The sequence below is a fragment of the Abramis brama genome, assembly GCF_963993115.1.
Source record: "Abramis brama genome assembly, chromosome: 18".
NCBI lineage: Eukaryota > Metazoa > Chordata > Actinopteri > Cypriniformes > Leuciscidae > Abramis > Abramis brama.
Window position 1 is genome coordinate 6,765,007 of NC_139980.1, and position 23,239 is coordinate 6,788,245.

At 37.2% G+C, this 23,239-nt stretch overlaps 2 protein-coding genes across 2 annotated transcripts; both read right to left on the bottom strand.

Annotated features, from left to right (window-relative positions):
- Window positions 1-6,412: 6,412 nt before the first annotated feature.
- gpr176 (G protein-coupled receptor 176) lies at window positions 6,413-16,706 on the bottom strand. Its single transcript, XM_084090779.1, has 3 exons — window positions 15,600-16,706; window positions 10,245-10,497; window positions 6,413-8,865 (listed from the first exon to the last, which is right to left on the bottom strand). Exons 1-3 carry the CDS (start codon window positions 15,832-15,834, stop codon window positions 7,713-7,715), a joined length of 1,641 nt encoding a protein of 546 aa, XP_083946905.1. The 5' UTR covers window positions 15,835-16,706; the 3' UTR covers window positions 6,413-7,712.
- A 1,919-nt stretch (window positions 16,707-18,625) lies between these two features.
- Window positions 18,626-21,145, bottom strand: acot20 (acyl-CoA thioesterase 20). Its single transcript, XM_084091042.1, has 3 exons — window positions 20,605-21,145; window positions 20,068-20,270; window positions 18,626-19,933 (listed from the first exon to the last, which is right to left on the bottom strand). The coding sequence occupies exons 1-3, from the start codon at window positions 21,113-21,115 to the stop codon at window positions 19,328-19,330; spliced, it is 1,320 nt and encodes a 439-aa protein (XP_083947168.1). The 5' UTR covers window positions 21,116-21,145; the 3' UTR covers window positions 18,626-19,327.
- Window positions 21,146-23,239: the final 2,094 nt, after the last annotated feature.

Consider the following 23,239-nt stretch of genomic DNA (forward strand, 5'->3'; position numbering starts at 1 on the left):
ACTTTAATTAGATTTCAAGTTTAAAGTGAAAATAAATGACAAACAGTTCCCAATAAACTTGCTGAAGTGCAAAGTCAGCTCACGAATCTTTTGTTCAGCTGTCAGCTTTACAAGGGAATGAAATGAATAGTCCGAAGGCTGTTCTGATGCAGCTAAAGAAAAGTCTGATGCTAGGTAACAGTGCATCTTAAACATTTGCATAAACAACATTTAGAGGTCTATATTGTTTTTACAAGCTAGCCATAACCGGGTGCTAAAACATTTTCTTATAAACCAGCAACATACTGTAAATAAATATAGCTGATTAAGTTTAATGCATTGCAAATGTAAGTCGAAAAGGGATATTTAATGCAACTTCACCTGAGTTTATTCAGTCAAGCGTGTCTGGGTTTGGGGGTTAATGTAGGTTGTTAAGGGTCTTAATTTTATCTGTGAAACAGTAAATATGCAGTAAATGCAATGTACCAGTGGTGCCTGGCAGCATTATAAAAGGAATTCACATGGAGAAATGGTCGTGCGATTGGACCGGCAGGTTGGCTGAATGGAAAGTGTGACTCACCTTTGTGGACAAAGTAATAATTTGGGAATGTTCATGAGGAAAGCTCTTGAGGAAAATGAGCTTGGTTTTATGAGAGGTTCAAGTACAGACAGTTAAAAAAAAGCTCTACAGGACAGCTTCTTCATAGAGACATCACACCATGCTACCTGCAGAAACGTGACTGTTGTGACCTTAAACACTCAAAGAGTGAGTCACAGAATAACTATGCAATAAAACTGAAGGTTCACGTTTTTTATAATTAATAAAATTGTCTTTTGGAAATAATATTTACTCTGTCACATGTTTTTTTAATCAAGACTCCATAAACTTCTTCATCCAAGAAGTCTTCCAAATTCATGATCTTGGAAGAGTGAAGAGACCCTAATGTATCTCCAACCCTGATAATAAACCGTATAAACAACAAACCACTTCAGAATACATAATCATAAACGATGCAGTTTTAATGATTAATGGCAGAGATGATGTAAACTCTTTGTCCATGACATTGAGGATGGCGACTCAGTAGCCTACACTGTGTGCATCCGTCCTTTTATTTTAGATTTAAAATGAATCGATAACAATGAGGTCACATAGTTTTTGTTATGTTATTAGATTGGTCCCATCTGTCAGTATCGTGACAGCGTGAGAATTGGCGCTTTTGTGCTTCTGATTGGCTGATGACAATGGAGGACTGCTAAAGAAAACTTGGCCAAAGAGACATGCATCTGTTTTGATGTCTTTCCCTATAGCTCATTACATCTTACCATTGTAACTCTCATTTAACATACTTTTAGATTTTGTGTTTTGTTTTAAACTATTGAATGAGCGGACAGCATTTTGCATTGAAAAATATAGGTTGTTTGCTTGCTCCCAGAACTTGCCAGGTCTTGTGTAGTGTGGATTGCAACACAACTGCGGTACGTTTTTACATAACTGCAGTTCATATTCGGTAAATGACAGCTCTTGCCCTTGGTATGTTATAAGATGAAAGGGTTACATTATCCCAACAGGCTAAGTTTTAAGTGCTTAATGGCCATCTTTAGCCTACATTTATTTTTGTTTAAGCCCTTTAAAAGAATTTGCAAGACTTTCGATGATTAACTTAATCTTCAGTTCAAGCCAAAAGCTTGATTTCCAGCTGAATGGCAGTCTGAAAGAAAGTGCACGGCCTTCAAAAACAAAAACATCATCAAGCCATCTTATATAGTGTTTTATATAATTGTGGTTAATTTATATTGTTAAAATTTAACTTGTTTTCTTAATCTTGATGAAGATTTTTGACTGAAGACACCTATTTTATTCAGCTCTGAAATGGGAAAAGGTATTACCATGTCAATTCAGTATAAATTAGTTTGAATATAAACTGCTGTGTGAGCTGTTTATATTTTATTGCCTGTTGGGGATATTTAATTTTATTCTATCAATCAATAAATTCCACTAGAAACAAACCTTGTTGTATTATTTTATTTTAATTTAATACTGTGAAGCTGCTTTGATACAATCTGTATTGTGAAAAGCGCTATACAAATATACTTGATTTGATTTGATTTGATTTATGGATTTTATGGGTGCCTTAAGCATGTAGATTACACATTGAACTAGGGCATACTAATTAATTTCACAACATAATGTCAGCCTAACCAAAACCTTTTTCTTTTCCTATATGGCCAAATTTTCTTAAGTTACACTGCCATCTAACGCAAGTAAATGGAAGTACGGTGTGACAGCTGACAGCAGTGGATATGTTACAGACGAATTACATTACAGGCTACGATTTGTTTTGTTTTTTTTTGTTTTTTTTAAATCAGTGTTTTAATTCTCAGCTAGGCTTGATAAAATCAGATGTGTTTATCCAAATTCAATTTATTGAAATCAACTGAGCGAAAACTACAATCAATCAACCTTGCTCTTCTGAAAATGTGTTACATTAAAGATGACAGAATTATCTATTTTATATATGCAAAATAATAGTAATTATTATTATTATTATTATTATATTTTCAGCATATGTTCTGTATAACATAAAACATTAACAATATGTCATGATTTATGTCAACTATACTATAGTGTTATAAAAGAGCATGGACCAACAGATATAGAAAAGGAACTCAAATTTCCTGACAGAAAGAGCAAAATAAGCTGAATGTGTAATGAAATGCTCTAATTTCTCTATAGATGTTCTATGTTATTGATTCCTTCAGCTGTAGATGTCCAAAGGTTGTGGTCCCAATACTCCCTATTGTTAGTTGCCAAAAGCACAGCAGCTCCAGACAAACAATGCCGCTCAAACCCAGTGTTACTCACGTGTGGAGCCGAATCAAAGCAACCTCCGCGTCTTTTATCGGGCCTTCCCGCTTAGCTCTCTCCAGCACTGGAAAGCTTTTCTAATATTAACGCGGGTCCTAAAGCTCTTTCCTGATCATAACCCTTCAATTTTCAGTGATGTTCTTAAGAGCTTTTCTCTTTTGTATTGTGTCTCATCTCTATTTCTGCAGTCTTTCTTCAAACCTCCCTCTTGCTTGTTCTGTCTCCTCCACAGTCATACACCCCCTAATGCTGATTTACTCACCCTCAAGTCATCCTAGGTGTATATGACATTCTTATTTCAGACAAAAATACAATCCGAGTTAAATCAAAAAATGTCCAGGCTCTTCCAAGCTTTATAATGGCAGTGATCGGCTGTATATTTTTTGAAGGCATCAAAGTGCATCCATCCATGATAAAAGTGCTCCACATGGCTCTGGGGGGGTCAATAAATGCCTTCTGAAGTGAAGCAATGCGTTTAGAAAAATATCCATTTTTAAAACTGTATTGACTAAAATAACTAGCTTCCGGCAGACGGCCTACGCAAGTTGACTTACGCCAAAAGAGTAACACTTGACAATGTATGACGTAGGATGTAGGAGTATAGCGTAAGCTTTGACGCCTCTCACGGGGCAAAAAACTCAAGCTCCTCCAACATTTCTCTTTAAAAATTCTCGTTTTAGACTTCGAATTCGTGACTGGGGTTTTGTTTTGCTCTATCCTCTGCGCTTCCGTGTTCGTCATTACGTTGTGCGTCAAGTTCAAGGGTTACTCTTTCGCCGTAAATCTATGCATACGGCCGTCTGCTGGAAGCTAGTTATTTTACTTTATAAAGTTTTAAATATGGATATTTTTCTTACACGAACGCATCACTTCACTTCAGAAGGCCTTTATTAACCCCCAGAGCCATGTGGAGCACTTTTGTCATGGATGGATGCACTTTGATGGACTACAAATAATAATACAGCCGAACACTGCCATTATAAAGCATGGAAGAGCCAGGACATTTTTTAATATAACTCTGATTGTATTTGTCTGAAAGAAGAATGTCATATACACCTAGGATGGCTTGAGGGTGAGTAAATCATGGGCTAATTTTCATTTTTCATTTTCATTTTCATCCCTTTAATGACTTTAGTTATCCAGAAATAGCACTGAGGTCCAACTAAAGATATTACTTTTTTTATATAGTCCTTTTGTTGGCACTCATATCGCTTTGGGGGGAAAACCTCCTCAACCACCACCAATGTGTTATTGGTTTTAACGTCTCGTCCCAAGGACACTTAAAATATCTTGCATTTAAAAACTGATATTATACAGAGATCATACTATACTAATAGCTTAATATTATATGCAATGTGCAAAAAAGAAGTACTCCAAATAAAGTTTTATTATAATTTTTATATCAGTAATGTTAGTAAATATGTTAATGGATTTGTAGTATACTTAGTATGAAATAAAGATATTTTAAATACATTTTGGTATCGTTTTTTTTCCACTAGGGCGGTGTATGAAAAAAACGTTGCATCAAATCATAAAGCAAAAGCATTATGTTCTTTCTGGTGATGGTGAATGATGTTGTTGAATGCCTGATGTATTTCTCAAGCAACTGTATGTGGTCTAGCATATCAAGACCTCATTGATTTATGACTCAAAGAGAGGCTGCCTCGGTAAATGTAATCTACAGAGCGGTCCTGGGTCACCCATTCACACTGGATAATAGTGTTTACTTAACAGCCGTCACTGGCTGACGAGCCTTTTTAAGAGGACAGTCATTTTTCAAAACACCATAATCGCAAGAAGAACATTGCCTATATTTTTGGCTACGAATCTCAGCAGCCTTCATTCTTCCCTGCAGCCATTTCCAATTTAGTGCATTTTTACTTCATGGAAATTTGTATGCAGTGCTGTACTCTGGCTCTACTTTGAGGAGAAAGGCTTTCATTGGTAGTGCTCCAGTGTCCATACACTGATGTGAATTATGAGGCTGAGACACATATGGATCGTATTCCCTTGTGTTTTTCCCAGACAGGATGAGAGCAAACCAATAAAACAGTGTGTTACGTTCCTGTCTAGCCATATGCTTAGTAACACAGTTGCATAATAGAGATGAAATGTTTTATACTTGACCATGTAAATATTGCTGATGAGATATATCAATCAAATTCCCCAGCATTCTTCAATATGTTGTTCAAAGGATAGGTTACTTCAAGCCCAAATGCATTGTATCTTCATTTTATGTGCTGGTTTTGCTGAGAGCCCTTTTGCCGGCAGTGTCTCTGAATCCAGATACTTGAGATGTAATGAGGAAGCTTCCTGTAATTTCCTTCAAGGCAGAGCAGATCATGCAGCAAGATGCTGGTGGGCAGGCAGAATTCAGATGGGCTCCGTTTACTCCGAGAAAACACTTGTCTAGGAGTCTGTAGCCGTGAGCCTCTATCATGTGGCCAATTCTCTTGAAAGAGGATCACATCTTCAGGCCAAAGGCCCCAGCTGGTCAATGTGCTATTAATAACTCTGCCAGGAGCACTCAAACGCAAAGAATCTGTGACGGAGTTTTGACTTTGATAAGCTATGATTCTAACAGCACATCTGATATGATATAACTAGATATCAGCTTTCTAAAGGTATATTCATAAGCACATAAATCATTTTTAAATAACTGCATAAACTGATTTTCTGTAATCAGCTATTAGTATTCACGTAAGACTTACAGACTTAATTTCAAATGTATTAGTAGAAGTAGCATTATTAATATTACTATTATGTTAATGTATGTAAAATTAAGTCTACAAGTAATAACGGAAACATACAAAAAATATTAATAATACTCATAATAACACATTCAAAAAGAGGGCTTCTAAAGTTTGAAGTTGCTTTATGCTTACTCAATAGAAGAAGAAAAAAATATGATCAGCCTATGAGGACCTGTACAGATTTAATATCAAGGTTGACAGAGACTATTATTTAAGATGTTTAATGAAAGCAGTTGGAATAACGCAACAAAAAGCCAGGAAACTCTTGTCTAATTGAGTCAAACATTGCATGGCACAAGCTGGGTTATCAGTTGCTAAGCAACTCTAATTAAATAAACCCTTGCCTCCAATTTGTAGGCATTTAGTTTAGCTAAATTTGAGAGAAATGTCCTGCTTCCATCAGACAATTTAACTAATGCTTTGGAAATCATGAAAATGGCATTATTTTATTTTATTTTTAAATGTTTTAAAAGTGCCAAGTAAATGGATGACAAACAACACTTTCACTTGACCTTTTTATACATTCAAGCATTCTGGTGGAGCACAAAGTATTATGTTATTTCCACATACCCGTTATTTCCACATAGCATTATTAGAAATCCAAGCTTGCAGTTACTGGATTTGGATAACACATTAAATCTTCAAAATACATCAAGACATTTTAATTAATGACACTAAAACTGGCATGTGGGGGGGAAACATGCTGCCCTTTTTAATATTTTTTTTTCATCTCAGTCACATGCAAGTGCCTAATCTTTAGCTTTGCCTTTGCCATAAAAGGCGATTAACTCAGAGAAACAATGTTTCTTTTTTTATGAAACGCGTTTAATGAGACATGCTTTAAAAACAAATACGGGTCAATGAATGAGAAACTTGGTCACATTCAGATTTAATGAACCACTGCCAAGAAATAGTGTTTAGAGATTTTCTGAACATTTCAGTGTCAAAACAATGTTCCTTTATGCATCGTTTTGCTAGAATTTGAGTATTTAAATTATAGGTGTTTACCGACCCAATGTTTATTTTGAATATAGCTGGACATATACTATTGGAAGAGAAAGGATTTCTTCCAAATAACTGATTATGTAAGAAATACAAATACACATGTAATTAGCCTGAGAATGGCCTGGCTTTTGAAGAAAAGGTATAATTAAATGAAAGCCTGTGAGTCACATTATGCAGTGTGATTAAACTATATTGTTCCAAACAACACTTTACTGTCAACAGACCTCTAAGCAGAGGATGTCTTCTCATTGTGTTTCACACCATATATACTCTCCTGTTCTCTAACAGGAAAGACATATTCCTCTGCAGACGAACTGATTAAATAATTAATTGTTGCGTATTAAAATGTATTCTGTTTCCCATCTACATTTGCAAATCTTGATAATAGCTGACCACAGACAAGGGCTGTGATTTGTTCTCAAAGGTACTATGTAGAATCTGAACACTTCAGTGCATGGGATTAAAAGTTTCTTCGCCATTTTATGTCAATAATAAATCATCTTTCTCTAATAAATGCCAACAGCATTATTGGGTGTTTGTGCATTAAACCCACATTGGTTTTCCATTACCAGCATGTGGTCATGGCAGCATTTTAATAGCATTGTAATGGTAGTGCACATAAAAGTTCATTTATATGCTTTAATTGTGAGTAAACTCGTTTCTGGCTATTTGAAATAGATTATGTTGCTAAATAAAATGTGGGCAGTGGGGTGATGCTTCAACAAGTTGAGCAGGACACATTAATCGCATTCAACACAGCATGGACATATCTACATAAAAATGATTGGGATTAATTTTATTCACCATTCCAACAAAACAAATATCAAACAATCCATGCCTACCATAGGGTGTTTCTTGCATTTCCTGTGAAAGATCAATTTCCGGTTCTGTCAGTTCGTGGAGATGAACGAATGTCTATTAAATCGTCCAAACGGACAGCAAGAGAGCATGAAAACTCTACCTACTTCCTACTGTAAACGTAAACTCTCCATGAGTTCTCTCCTTCATTGTTCTGCACTCACATAGAAAATGATCCCAAAATAACTTTCGATATAAAACAGACAGTCTTTTTTCTTGGCTTATAATGATTTAGTCCATGGCACTGTGTTTTAGGGGTCCACATTAGGGAAGGTACTAACTTTATTGTTTCTACTGATGCGTCTCTCGGGTCGAACTCTAGGTTGCTTGGTCTGGATCAGCTCCTCTGGTGTGTTACCCAGCGGAGGAAGGAGTCTTTTCTTACTGTTCCTGGTTTCAGGCAGCCATTGAGGAGGCAGCTCAAACGGCCCGAAACCAAACTGCGTTGCATCCTCGGGGTCCGTGGGAGTCGCGGGGGCAACCTGCGAAGAGGAGTAGGCACATGACTGAATAGGGGAATGTTTTGGTAACACTAAGCCCTCTTCTTTAACCCCGTCCCCTGACTGTAGCTGACGCAGCTCTCCTGCCAGCATTCCATTTCCACCCTGTCCCTCATCTTTGGGTTGGAAGTTGGCAGAAGCCACAGATGAAATTTCATTCTCATCTTCTTCTTCCTCATTCGGTTTGAAGATCTGCTGTTGGCCGATATTGAACATCTCTAGGAGTTGACTACCAGAGCGAACCACAGTCTCGCCCCCTAGTGGCCCTACCTCAGCCAGACCTCCAATGCTGACCATGTTCCTTCGGCTATAGCGTCGGTGCAACCGTGCTAGCATATCGAGAAGGCAACGTCGCACAGAGCGGTTTACTGTGAGGAGAAACAGTGGGTTGGTGAGGAGAGACACCTTTGGCAGCCACACAGCAGTCAGTTGTAACCAAGCCGAGGCTTTTGCAGCCCCCAGCACTGCACGGTATATCACCAGAGCGGCGTAGGGAGTGCTGCAGAGTGCAAAGACTAGGACGATGGACAACAGAGTGGCATGAAGTTCAGACTCACGCTGAGACACATACGGAATGGAAATGCTGTTCTGAGGGGTGCGCAGCGCTGCGATGATCACTTTCTTCTTCTGGCTGCTGCTTAATGCACGGCGGATTAGTGCCATGGCTAGAAACACCACTGCTAGTGGTAAAATAAGCGTGGTGATGCTGTATGTGACCATGTAAACCAGATGTCCAAACGATTGGCCGTCAGAACAAGATGAGGTGGCGTAGACATCCGTCACATTGCTTATGGCGAAAACAGGGACACTGGCCACCACGGCATGCACCCAGATGTAGATGACCAGGTCTCTGGATTTGGCATCTGATATCTTTCTCTCCAGCGGATACAACACTGAGTAGTACCTGGAAGCGAAAGAGAGGATTACAATTTGCTGACAAAAAAGGTCCATTGTCTGTCTATCTGTTAGTCAACGCAGCGCAATCTGTGTGGAGAACCCCTGTTCGCACAGTTTGTGTTTTTTTTATGGAACTGGTTCTAAATTAGAATCGCTCGTTGGTTCCCAGCCCTAGTTGTCTCATATACATATCCATCGTGTTAAAATGATCAATTTTGTTGAGCATGTAAACCACATCTGATTAAATTAACTACACATATTAGCCAATCTGTAGCAATATCAGGTCTCACAAACATTATAATACAATGGTAATGTTACGGCTGAGGTGGTTGAGATTAAGCGCACGACGAAGGAGATTCAATAGGAGACTTTAATAAGGAAATAAGACAAGGAAACATAACCACACATCAACTTAAAGTAAATGATACAAGACAAGGAACAGGGAGAGACAGAGGCGCTTAAATACACAGAGAACAGATCAGGGAAACAAGACACAGCTGGGGCAAATTAACTCAATGAAAGTAACCATGGAAACTAACACGATACAGCTGACAATGAACAGAGGAAGAGCATGCAGGTGAGGGCCAGGGAGGATGATGGGAAATGTAGTGACTGTAATAGGTAAACTATACGTTTGATTTCCTAAAAATAATCGGTTCATTTTGTAAAAGAATGATTCGTTCGGAAATCGGTTGGTTTGAGTTAACTAAAGAGTTTTTGTTTGATTTGATCACTAAAAAGAACTGACTCATAAGAGTCAACCGTTTGGGAAGCGGACTAGAGTAGTTGTGCTAAATTTATTTTTTGGTTCTGGTTTTGAATTAGAATCGCTTGTCGGCTCCCAGCCGTAGTTGCCCCAATTACATAACCTTGACACTGTTTAAATGACTAAATTGTTTATTATAATATCACAGTTAAAATGCCTTATGTGTGTGCAAAAACATAGATGTATTTTATTGATTCATAACTGGAATCTCAGAAAATAAAAAAGAAATCAAAACAAATCTGTCAAATATGGATATCAGTATGTTTTATTATGCGATTTGTGTCGGCATGGTGTGTCTATGAATTTTTTTCTGAAGTGAAAAAATGCTTGTATCAAGAAAGGCTTCTGTGCTAAGCAAAATAAATTATTCAATGAATTGATAAAGGGTCTGGCAGAGAGTATGTTGCTATGGAAGCACTAGTCTGTGAAACAGCTGGTGCCCATGGGTTGAGTACAACTGTAAGGGTTTCCAGATTTTTTCACAAGATCTTTTACCCTATTATTATCTTAACCAATGGTTTTGATGATTGTTTGCTTGAGGCTGAATTATAGTGACCTCAAAGCTGAGACAATTACACTTCAGTTAAAAGCAAAAGATGAATACTTGTGTATCCACTCACCTGTCCAGGGCAATGACAGCGAAGCTTAGCACAGTGGCGGAGCAGAAAAGTCTGTGTAGGAACTTGATGGTTTTGCAAAGCAGGAGTGTGTGAACCCAGAGGCAGCAGAGGGGGCTGGCATTCAGGGCTATGTCAAAGGGCACACACACCAACCCAGCACAAATGCCAGAAAACGCCAGGTTCTTGATGAAGAGATTTGTGACAGACTTGAAGACGTTGGTGTAACAAGTGCACCATAGCACTGCAATATTGCCTGAGGAGAAAGAGATGAAAAGGAGAAAAGGTTGAAGATTCACAAGCCTAGGTCAGTATCTAAGGACACACAGAATGTGCAGCCTTCATCTCATTGTCTACAGCAGTTCCCATGGCAATGAGGTACCTGAAGGTTGCAAGCTTATTTAAAGGGGAAAAACAGTGAAAAGCCTGATTCTGGCAATAAACAGTATGTTATTCTTATGCTGTGATGAAGGACAAACAAGCCTCACAGCACAGAAGATTTGCTGAAGAAGTTAAATCGTAGCATGTATCTTAACAAGTGATTGCAATATTGAGATGTTCACTTGAGATGAGACACCGGTTGGGTATTTCATTTTTTTAAAGGAATATTCCAGGTTCAATGGATGTTAAGCTCAACTGAGTGCATTTGTTGATTACCATAGGGGAAATAAATTTTCACTTGACACCAAAAAAATGGAAGTGAATGGGGCCAATCTGTAAATGTTACAATAATTGTTGCAACAGTATAGCCACAACAAAAAAAGACGCAAACAATGTGTCAACATGATTTTTGTGTGAAAGTGTCCCTTTTTTGTGTAAAATTACATAGTTTTATTTGCATTGAAACAGAACACCAAAAACCTGTAAAATTCTTGTTAAAATTATAATTAAACAGCTTTACAGCTCAAAAAATACACAAGTTTTAACAGAACCTTTTATATAATTATAAGTTACGCTTATACACATGACAACACAGCTGTCAGAGATAAGCATTTCCAAAGCATTTCCATACTTTCTTCATACCATAGATAGATATGCAATTAAACCAATTAGTGAGAGCATGTAAAATGTTGGGCCACTGTTGGGGAAAGTTACTTTTAAAAGTAATGCTTTACAATATTGCATTACTCCCTAAAAAAGTAACTACATATTTTGGGCAAATGTAAAGGCAATTTTTCCTTCCAAAAGTGAAATGAATAAGCCTCAGGCTGAAAGAAATGCAAATTCACGCCTGTACAGTAGACATTGCAGTAAAAATAAAAATAAAAACCATGCAGGAGAAACTTACTTCAGCAAAAAAACAAACAAAAAAACTAACAAATGTGATGGTTTTTTAAAGTCATTTTTGCTTAATAGTATGGTTGAATTGGATCATCGAAGGTCAGCAACAAAGACATTGGTTAATAAAGTGAGATTAACTACATAAAGTATATTTGTGTAATTTAATATATTTAACTATTGCAGGTTTAATTATTGCAGGAATAAACGGTTTTATTCATTTTGAGTAATACTGAATCTGTTTGTTTTTTTTGCAGCCATCATGTTCACACAACGCCTCTGGACTTACTCATGCTTTCTCTCAAGGAGAGCTGTCAGTCAATAAATGGAAAAACAAAGTAACCTGAGTTACTTATTTGAAAAAAATGACACAGAAATTTAGTTGTAAATTTAAAAGTAATGCGTTACTTTACTAGTTGAAAAAAGTATCTGATTATGCAACTCAAGTTACTTGTATGTGTTACCCCCAACCAGAGATGGGCATAAATACATGGAAATGTATTTAAAATACAAATACAAAATACTGTGTGGAAAAATGTATTTAAATACAAATACAGTATTTTGTATTTTGAAAATACACAAAATACATGTGAAATTGGCCATCCAGTGCAGGTATAGGTCTCACAGTGAATGAAGAAACTACATAGGCCTACTGACTTTTCATTCCTAACCACATCTCTGCCCTCTCTGTCTGTCTGTCTTTCTTTCTTTCTTTCTTTCTGGCAATTACAAATAAACATGCAAAATAGCAGCCATTTATATACTTATTTCTGGATACAATGTAGTCTATTACTTGTGGTGAACACTATTAAAAAATTCATACTGTATGTAAAACTGTGGGAACCTTTTCTGCTATCTAGCAAAGAATATGGATGGGCGATATGACCAAAATCTCAATTTTACTTCACAGTAACGATATCATGGTTTCACAATTCTCAATATCAGTTTTGATTCCACAGCATAAACTGAATTTCAAACTCTTTTGAGTTTTTTTTTTGGGGGGGGGGGTTTAGTTGTTGCAGTAGTCCTATGCTTTTTAAGTAATTTTATGTTTATTTTATGTAAAGTTTATTTGTTTCTATTTAAGTTTAAGTTTATTAAAATTAGAAAGTGTATCTAAAATTTAAAATTAGAATTAATTTAGATTAATTTGACACTATTTACACCTTTTTTATTATTATTTTTTTACGTACAATAAAACTAAAAGCTGAAAATGTTTGTGGTGTATCATTCATCAGTGTTTGTTTTTCCACTCCAATGTTCCAGTAATTCCTGCCCACTAAAAGCTGCACGGATAAATATATTTAATAAATGTAATAAATATAATAGTATTTTGTATTTCAAATACGTATTTTAAATACATGTATCTGAAATACTGCCCATCCCTGCCCCCAACACTGCTTGCGGCTAAATGAAAATGAAACATGTCATTTCAAGTGGAAAACCAAGGTTTTTTTTCTTTTAAGAAATGATGCACGGACATGAGGAATTCACACGCCTTGAATTGAAATGGAGCCTGAGGTGATTCTCTTCTTGGATATTGATGCGAACGGAGCACTTAGGTGACAGGTGCTCTAGCCAGCTCCATTACGCTTGACACACTTTCGGAAGGTGCATCTTTTTCGCAAAGATTGTGACTTTCATCTTTTCCCATTACCATGCAGGTGTAACGGGCACAGCTCAGAGGAATCCATCAGCAGCTGCCACTGTGTTATTACCCTGATGACATTTAGAGTGCACACTGACAGTGCCAGACAATTGTCCATTTGTTCCCAGAGGTCTCCAGAAAGTTTGTGGTTAACAGTGGTATTTAGACTTCACAGGAGGTTCTTTAGTGGTTTCTCAACTCTTTCTAATACGTTTGGGAATTCTGAAGAGTGAAAATAGATGTTGGCTGCTCTTTTCTGACATCTTCAAACTTAATCACTAAAAATCTTAATCACTGAAAAAATTATTCAAAAGTAATACAATTGTCAGAACATATGGTATCAAATATTGCCATGCATTTAAAATGATAGTTCACCCAAAAAGGAACATTATGTTATCATTTACTTTATTTATGCATTTTACTCATGAATGTAATATTGAACTTGAATGTATAAACAGCAAAAAGATAAAGATGTTATTGGAATATCATGCTATCAAACAACTGTATTATTTTTTATTTGGAGGGTATAGCCTACGTGAGCCAAGCTGTTTGCTAAATGAATGCCAAGGATAAAGGTGCAATAATGACTAACCCATTGCCACAATGACTTTCTATAATCACAATGAATGTTAGAAACACAAAATTCCCAGCTTTTCTGAAACCCTAATCCAGTGCAGAGACTGATCTTCAGATTACAAACATTTAAACTAAGCTTTCTGCAGGCTAATTGGTCGTGTGATGTCTTATTTGGTTGAGCCTCATGAAATTGCCTTCTTTCAGAAAAAATACACAAGCAGAACAAAGGGACATTATATAATCAATGCTAAAATCTCATTTATTCTGAGGAGGGCTCTTTCTGCAAATCTTGCATCATTTCCATTGGCACAGGATGGTGTGAATACACTGCATTTAAGAAGATAAGATTATCAATCGTGTCCCACAGCATGTAATCTGTGTAAACAAAATTCAGCCTTTTTCTGTCCTTGGCATCATTGTCAGAGTGAATGGCTGCCATGTAGTAAAAATCCTCCTAGAAATCTACCATGTGACATCAAACTGATTGTGAAAACATTACACATCTCTGTTTGTATTGATTGAAGCATGAATAAACAAAATTTTTTGGGGGGGATTTGTCCTGATTTGTCACATGATCAATGGCTTCTAGATAATCATGTTGCTGCAATGTGTAAGAATTTACAGTCATCTTCTTAACACATCTCGAGCATGGCGAATCATTTGATTAGCATACATATTCTAAGTTTAAAAAGTTTTGCTTTTAGTGAAAACAAGCTGTTTGCACATGGCATCCGCGCCAGCATATAAATTGTCATCAAAACCATTTGAATCTTGGCAAAAGTTCTCCAGTTGAGTAGTGATGTACTATAAAAATCTATAGAATAATGGAGGCATCTCTAACGTTTAATTGTTTGAGTTAACTGAAGCAGCGACTTGCAACGAACGACTCAGACTTGTGATTAAATTGTAGTTTTATTTAGGAAAGATACCAATATTACTGCATATTATAGAAATATGTGCAGATTAGAGAATGGAAATGATCAATGAGTTGAGTTTATTAATTTAATAAACTTGTTCTCAAAAGAAGTGAATGTAAAACTGCCCTTTCATCGCAGAGAAGTCAACATGTTACGAAAGAGAAAACTGTAATCACACAAAATAGTATTTTGAACAACACCAGTAATACTATAAAGAGAAAAAAACCTCTAAATTCTTAATAACAAATATTTAAATCCTCCCATAAGTACCCCAGATTTGACCAAGCATAAATTATTTGAACAAAGGCTTGTGGGATGGATATTTCTCACAGTATGAATTGTGCACTGTAATATTTTGAGTTAACAACACTAAACAAGTAAATAAATATTTATTCAAGGAACAGATTTCAAAATGTGACATTGTTAATTAATGTTTAAATGGACAACTTCATTTTTGTTTTTTTAATTACTTTCAACATCAGGGTTCACGGTGTGATTGTGAAGGGAAAAACTTGCTGTAGCATGACTAATTGCAACACCTGTGTGTGTGTGTCTGTGAATGCTCAATAACGAACAGCTTTTGTTTACAATTACAAAAAATCTCACCTGATCTGATCATACAGATCAGAACATATACTGTAACATCTGCTCAAATGCGATTTATCACGGAAATATGTCAGCCTATAATAATGTTTGTTCAATTTTCACATTCCAAATATAATGTGTGCACCAACTGTAACCCAGAAAGTGGATATGCATTCACATGTACTGTGCAAAAGGCCATTAATATGCTCATATTGGATTGTGCAGTTTATCACATCAATTAAGTTAGATGTGATTGTTTGTTTTATTAAAATATATTTAGAGATCAGTGCAATCCCCACACATGTGCTGACGAACAGCAAAACATGTTCATTCTCGTGTTTATAGGCTACTTACCCAAAAGGGAGCCGATGAGGATGAAAACTTGAATGGTGGTGGTGAAATCTTTGTAGGCTCTTTCCTGCACATACAGGATCTCCTCCAGCCGGGTCACCTCTTTATCCTGAGCATCACCCCACAGACCCACCGGAGACGACGCGTTTAGGAAACCCAGGTTCGAGGCGTTTAAACTTGCGTTTCCGTTTTCTGACAGAGGAAACCAGCTCTCCGCGTTTTCCGCCTCCATCATCATTCATATCCGAGGCGCCACTATAATTCTTCGGCTCTCCGCGCGCACGTTATTGGCGAATAGAGCTTGAGCGTTATGATGTCGTGTCCATCATGATTAACACGCGAGTTTTCTACAGTTTCTCCAAATTATCGAAAACGTGAAATATTCTGAAAAAACGCTGAACGGAGATCTTTCCCGAGCATATATATCCCGGATAGGATTGCATATTTGGTTAAATTTTCATTACGTAGCCTAGTTGTCTTATTGCTAAACTACCTTTTGAGAATCGCGATTTTGAAAGGCATATTTCACATATAAGGCATGATTTCGTTTTCACAGCACAGATCACAATAAGATCACAGTGATGTAGTGACGGCGGCATTCACGCGCTTGTCTCACGCCACATCACTCAGCTTAATTCATTTCACTAGCCAATAGACGAACATTGCGGGTTAAATGCAATATTTCGCGAGCACTGGGTTGCTAAAATATGTAAACGTATGCAAATAAGGATGTCTTAACAGTGTATGATAAGCCTTAGACAATACGATAGAGAAATAACATACCGTATGAGATCGTTATGAGTGATCAGCCAAATCCAAGTGTCAAAAAAAGAAAAGATTTTGGTAAACGCATATCACGTTAAATTCGTGACTGTGTGTGATCTGACTACTGGGTTTTTAGCGAACAGGCTTAATTGAGAGTGACAATAGGGCTTTATTTCTTCAAATAAAAGGTGGGCGCTTACAATAGGCTACAACGTTACCGTATCCGTCCGTTACGGCGTCTTCTTAGAGGCGCGTGAGGTTTTGAGCTTGTATTTGGCGAGATACTGATGCAGACATAACCTGCACGCGAACAAAGTAATGTCTGTTAAGATATTAACAGAATCCTCGGAACAGATACGGTAGCCTATTTGAAGAGTTTTCCTTATTGTGAATAATAAATAATTAATCCAGTGAGCAAAACGCCAATAGGCTACTAATCCACAAATTATTCTTTGCAGTGTCTAGCCTACTGAGTGTGCAAACCTTGAAAACAGCAGCCTATAGGCTACTCACACTGCATTGAATTTGTCTACGTGTTGCTTTGGTTTGTTTGTTTCTATAATAGGTAGGTCAGCGTTCCTTATGGTCAGGGGACATTTTAGGCAACCCATGAGGAATCTCTAAAGCCTGCATGAAATGAGACTGTGGCTAGTTGTCACACAAGGATGTTGTCACAAGAGTTAGGCTATATACCCAAGTAACTATACGTTTTCAAGTAAAGTCATGTCTCTTTTTTTTTGATTTTCTAGCAGTGGTTTTGGATGTAGGTTTCAAACACCTAATCTTAAATATGCCTATTTGTGAATTCTACATCCAATACAACCGTGATGGACACTCAGCTCATTGTGATTTAGCAGGCAATAAACTATTTAAAATAATTCAAAATAAAATAAAAGTTTTCTATATAGGATATCATGTGATAGAAAATATTTTTGTAGGCTGGTTCAAGTAAGCCTTTTCTTCACCCTATAGCTTAATTTTTAAGACCCATTTTCTCCTCCTAAATATGTAAATCTGAATCAAATCTGATTTGACTGTATATTTTATTTCCTTTAAGTGATTGTGATTTATGGATACCGCAATCTGCTATATTATTCTCAGCACTAGATAGCAGCGTCTGCTGCTTAGACAAAGGGTATTTACTCATCATGCTAATATATCCCAACATTGTCCAATGACTATTTTAAGACAAGTAAATCATTATATTAAAAAAAAGTTCATAAATAGAGCAAAAGACGTCTGTAGCTCTCACAAAATGCAGGCCAGAAAACACAGCTAGCAACCGACCCTCATCTATTCATTACCATAATAAAGATGTTCTTTGTTGTAGAGCTACTGCTATCCACATCAGTAATTGGTGTAGGAATAGGCTGGAAAACACTCTTCAAATGTTTTCAACATACTTTTTAATAACCAAATTATGTTTCTGAAAAACAACAAAATTAAAGTAACACAATCAATTCATGAGAATGCCATGCACTGCACGTTATAGTAACAGCTCCTCTATTAATATAAAATGAACCCTTTCCAGTGAATCAACATGTAAGAACTCTTCAGAGCTTCCACTTAAGTAGTGCGGGTTAAATAACAAGGCCTGCTAGAGTGTTTCCTTATCATAGTGCTCTCTAAAAGATTTGCAATAAGTACCACTGGAGATTTGCGCAGAGATCTCATCCATTTACATGTTTAAAAAAAAAAAGCGTTGATAAATCTGAAAGTAACCAATCCTCACCATTCATACAGTGAGATTGGCTTTGATGTATTGACGTACGTATAATCATGTTATACTGCAATAAACTTGAAAGGGATAGTTCAAAATTCTGTCATAATTAACTCACCATCATGTTGTTCTAACCCTGCCTGACTTCTCTGGAACACACACAAACACAAAAGACAGTGTAAACCCCTTAGACTTTAATTGTGAGGATGAAAAATGGTTGAAACTTTCTTCAAAATCATCTTGAGGGTGAAGAGTAAATGAAAGTATTTTCATTTAAGATTGAACTATCCCTTTAAATAAAGTATTGCTAAATAATGTTTAGTATTGTTGTGGCACAGAAAGATTAAAAGATTTTGTATTATTGGCTTCCTAATAATCATTCGTGGATGCAGCTCGTTCCATCGCCCAACACTTTAGGATCCAAATCAAAATGTAAATTAGACACAGATATGAGGTCACCTCCTAGAATCAGAAATTAATCAAAAGTTATAAAATAATTACTAAGATAAATTAATAATAGAACATATAAAAAACAGACATCATCTCAAGATATTTAATTGTTCTTCATTGGAAGCTCTAGTATGTATAAAGTGCATACAATAACTCACTTGTAACCAATGCCCATGGTTGCAGATCTCATCAGTGTCTGTACCCTGATGGAATGTTTATCTAGACACAAATATTCACTAGGAAAGAAAATACTGAAGAGGAAAACAACCTGCTTTTTCTCCTCCACTAAGGCTGAAGATGTAATCAAGGCCTTTATGAAATGAAGGCACCAGGGGCTATACAATAAAATGGACCAAGTACGGAGATACTAACAGAGAATGCAAAAACAAGAATGCAGATCAACAGCACCAGTTGAGTATTAGTTACAATATGATTTGAAATGACTTGAAATAAGTGTTATAATTTAAAAATGTGTCATGGCAGTGAAAGTTCATTACAGTCCAGAAGATTTTTGTTCAGCAAGGATGGTTTAAATAGTGACTAACAAATTTTACATTGTTACAAAAATATTTTTAGCAGCAACTGTTTTCATTCAACATTGATAATATTCAAAAATGTTTCTCGGGCATCATACTTTGTATGAATGATATAAACATCAATAGATTTAGAAGCAAATCAACCATTATTATCACTAGAATGATAATTTTTTTAATACTTGATATCTAGATTAGAAATGCAAGTCAACATTATAACTGGATGTCATGACTACTATTATGTACTGTAAATGCCCTTTTTCTTACAGCATAGATCTTTTGTTGCGATCAGCAGCTGCTAGGTGTTTTTTGAAAAAATTCACAATCCTCGGCCATGCGTCCAACTGTGCTTCTGAATGAGCCTTGGGTTCCCCGCCAAAGAAAACCACTTGGTTGGCTGCAGCATGAAAATTAGCGAGACAAAAGGGCATATAAGGCACCTCAATAAAGTGACCCGCTTTTTCATACCTCACCAGCTCGTAGTTATTTTTCCCATGTGCTTTGAGTCTGTCGCATGCAAGTTTTGCATAATAGGCACTTTGCCAATTCCTGTCAGCTTCTGATATTATAAACATGAAGTTACCAGAGGCACGCTCAATGGGAATAACGCTAGGAAGGCCTTCTTTGGACATCGGGTCGTTCATGCAATCCCCAATATCCACAAGGCCTGACGGTGTCATTTTTGATCTCTTTATGTCGAACATGAGGGGTGGAATGTAGATGTCTTTGTAGCAGATCGGGATCAAAGTATTGGCATTGCATCCATTGACACAGACAGTGGCCGATATACCAGGCAGGAATGTAGCCATTGACAAAGCAAGATCTCCACTCTTTGATATGGACACTATGCCAATTTTTTGATCTTTGACCTTTGAATAAAAATAAAGAAATGTGTTAGAATTGAATTTGTGATTCTTATAAACCTGCCTTTGTAATTAGCTTCATTTTATTTAGAGATTATAAGAACAATAAGGAATGGGCATGAATGGTTATACATACTAACCTCTGGCTGTTGTCGCAAGAAATCTATACCTTCTTCAAAATACTCAAGGTGAAATTTGTCAACTCTTTTGGGTAAATCTTGGTAAGCTTGGAAAGCCAAGCCTAAAACAGCAAATCCTCTTTTTGCCAGCAGAGCTGCCCTCAACTCAAACGGAAATCCTCTAAACACATTGGTATCCAAAATACCAGGAAATGGTCCTTTACCTGAAAAATTTTGAAGTCAGCATTAAAAACTCTTCATTTGACAGGCTTGATTAAAATAATAATGGCCAGCATGAATTTGTGATTGACAATATAAAACTTTTTCAATTGTGTTACACTGCATTTCTCCGTTTCCACCACAAGGCGCTGCTACAAAACAGAATATGGCCAAAAACTTTCGCATCTCAGTCGACCGAGTACGAGTTCATCTTAAGCATTATAATTTAAATATTTTTTCCAAGTCATACTGCGGCCTCCTGGTTGAGAACCACTGCTATATGGAGTGCCTTACAAACTAGTCTTTAAGACAGTGGATACTACAGCTAAAGAAACTGACCAGGTGGCATAAAAAGAGTTCCTCTGATCCTGCCTTCAGTAACAGGAATTCTCCGGACACCATCGGCCATGCAGTGTCTCTCGTTTGTTACTTTGGCGATGACTTTATCGTCACTGACACATTCAAGGTCAACGAGTTGAGGGCGCGTCACGTCTGTTATAGCAAACTTGCAGCTTAGGACGTCTGCTTTTAGTGCCCAGAATAAGCCCATTGGTTCAACTCCGGTAAAGCTGCCACCAAGAGAAGGGTCGCGGTTCAGGTCAACTTGACCACTGCTGTCTGCTTGGTAGGTGGCAGAAGCCTTGAAAACAAGTCCCTTTTCATCGGTGATTTTAGAGCGCAGATCCACGCGTTGTTGTGGTTTTAAGCCACTCACGGTCACGTGCACTGGGTCTTCAAAAGAGCACTTAGAACTGGGCAAAAGCCTAATGCTGACCCCCGAACTGTAGTGCATTTTTGCCAGAGTATTTCTAGCGAAAGGGGTAAAAGCGTACTTTAGCACTGAAAACATGTCTGTGCGATTCTTCTTCTGGTGTTTGACGGCGGTGATCAAACCAACTTAAATGTTGCATTCCCGCCACCTAATGGAGAGGAGTGTGGAGCGCACAATGGTTCAATGGTTGGGAAGTTGGTAAGCTGGTAAGCTACGTGCACAAGCGTCGCGACGAACTTCCGCTATTGTCAGAAGTTGGCATATCAGTTTCCGGTTTACGACTGTCTTCATCGGCATCCGCTATAAACAAACAAGATGAGTACTGCTGTTGTACGAAATAAAGAGATACTATGTCCGTGACACATCTGAGTTTCTAATAGCTGTAGGTGGATCTAACGGCCAGTTTAAACACAATTTAAACAACATAGGGCTATTATTCCATGCATTACTTGCAAATGAAAATGGGATTGGACTGGAAGGGGCGTTGATACAACGGTATCTTAAAAGTTCTATTCTCTTGATCAGTCTTGTTTCTTTTAAGAAAATAAATAATTCATGAAATATTCTTGATTGTTTTAGGCCATTTCCTAACAGAACCTTAAGTGACAAATTATTTATTGCCAAAGATCTTAAAGCTTGAATTAGATGGAATATGCATCACACTCCATAAGTACGTGTTCTACTGATTCTGCTTGACCACATTTGTCACAGTTTCCAGTTTCATGCTTCCCCACTGATTTAACGAACAATGTCCAATACGCATTCTTGAGATTAAAACGTCATCTTTCCTGTTGCCAAATTTTCTTCTTTCTAGACCTACTTTTTCTTGAATGTGATGAAAGTGGCTACCTTTTGTTCAACTATCCCACTCCTTCTGCCATTTCTTTCTTATTGCATTTGCTATTAACCCTTTTACTTCTGATTTAATCTTTGACACTTTAATGTCAATTTGTAAATGTTTAAAGCCTGTTTAGCCTGATGGTCATTTCCTTTCACACCCTACTCAGGGATAGGCAACTCCGGTCCTGGAGGGCCACTGTCCTGCAGAGTTTAGCTCCAACCCTAATTAAACACACCTGAACAAGGCAATCAGTGTTTTCAGGATTACTAGATAGATACAGGCAGGTGAGTTTTTATCAGGGCTGAAGCTAAACTCTGCAGGACAGTGGCCCTCCAGGACCAGAGTTGCCTATCCCTGCCCTATGTGATGGTACCCACATGAGGTTTAAGTCCAGATTGTCTTATTCTAATTAGACTCTCCATCACTTCATATATTCTAACTTGTCTTGCTGTTTATATTCTAACTGTAACGTCTCAGGGTAGAAGATGAAGCTCCAGGCAGAGATCCAAAACACTCAATATTTATTTAAACTGAAGAATACACGGAACAGTGTGCTAGTGCACAAACAGAGTGCAAGTACAAACATTGACCGACAACTGAAAGAGTGAAAACCAGGAACTTAAATACACAGAGAAAATGACAAGACAACAGGTGAAGGAGATGATGATGATGGAACACAGGTGATGGTGATGATCATGACGATGTGCAGGTGAAGGTGATGATGACAGAGGATTCTGGGTAGTGTAGTGCTGACAGGACGATGACAGACGGTGAATGTGACACTAACAAGCTATTTAATTCTGTGTGATTATTACTGCAGTAATGTGTTGCTCCTGCCCTCTTCTTCTTCTTCTTCTTCTTTTCCTTGAGTCCTTCCCTGCATCCCAATGTGCATTCTATCCACCCTATCTGCCCTAAATAGTATTGACAATTACTAATGTCACATACTATTTAGGATGGATAGTATGCACATTGGGACGCAGGCCTTGTTTATTGGTGGTTGGCAAACCAGCTTTTAGGTGCATTACCGCCACCAATTGAACTGGAGTGTGGAACAGCAATAGAGGGGTGCAGGTATGACATCGATTTGTAGTCTAACTGGCAGTTAACATCACACTGGTTCCCTCGAGAAAAACCAAACCAATAGAATTTTACCATAGGCTTTTGGATTATCTCCAAAAAAAAAGCCCTAACCCTGTGATCAACAAAAGTTTATGATACTTACACATTTTGTCTATCAAGATAATTATCAGATGAACACAACTTTTACATTTTGAAGCCTAAATGCAGTCGCCAGTAGTAAAAAGCTAAAGGTAGGTTATAAACGAACTACACCACAGTCCCATGAATTCAACATCACC

Excerpts from the sequence above, each read along its gene's own strand:
- gpr176 (XM_084090779.1), bottom strand. The coding sequence starts at position 15,834 with ATGATGATGGAGGCGGAAAACGCGGAGAGCTGGTTTCCTCTGTCAGAA. Across the intron at positions 10,498-15,599 it reads CCTCATCGGCTCCCTTTTGG|GCAATATTGCAGTGCTATGG; the intron begins GTAAGTAGCCTA and ends CTTTCTCCTCAG. Across the intron at positions 8,866-10,244 it reads GCTGTCATTGCCCTGGACAG|GTACTACTCAGTGTTGTATC; the intron begins GTGAGTGGATAC and ends TTTCGCTTCCAG.
- acot20 (XM_084091042.1), bottom strand. The coding sequence starts at position 21,115 with ATGTTTTCAGTGCTAAAGTACGCTTTTACCCCTTTCGCTAGAAATACT. Across the intron at positions 20,271-20,604 it reads AACTCTTTTTATGCCACCTG|GTAAAGGACCATTTCCTGGT; the intron begins GTCAGTTTCTTT and ends AAAATTTTTCAG. Across the intron at positions 19,934-20,067 it reads TCTTGCGACAACAGCCAGAG|GTCAAAGATCAAAAAATTGG; the intron begins GTTAGTATGTAT and ends TTTTATTCAAAG.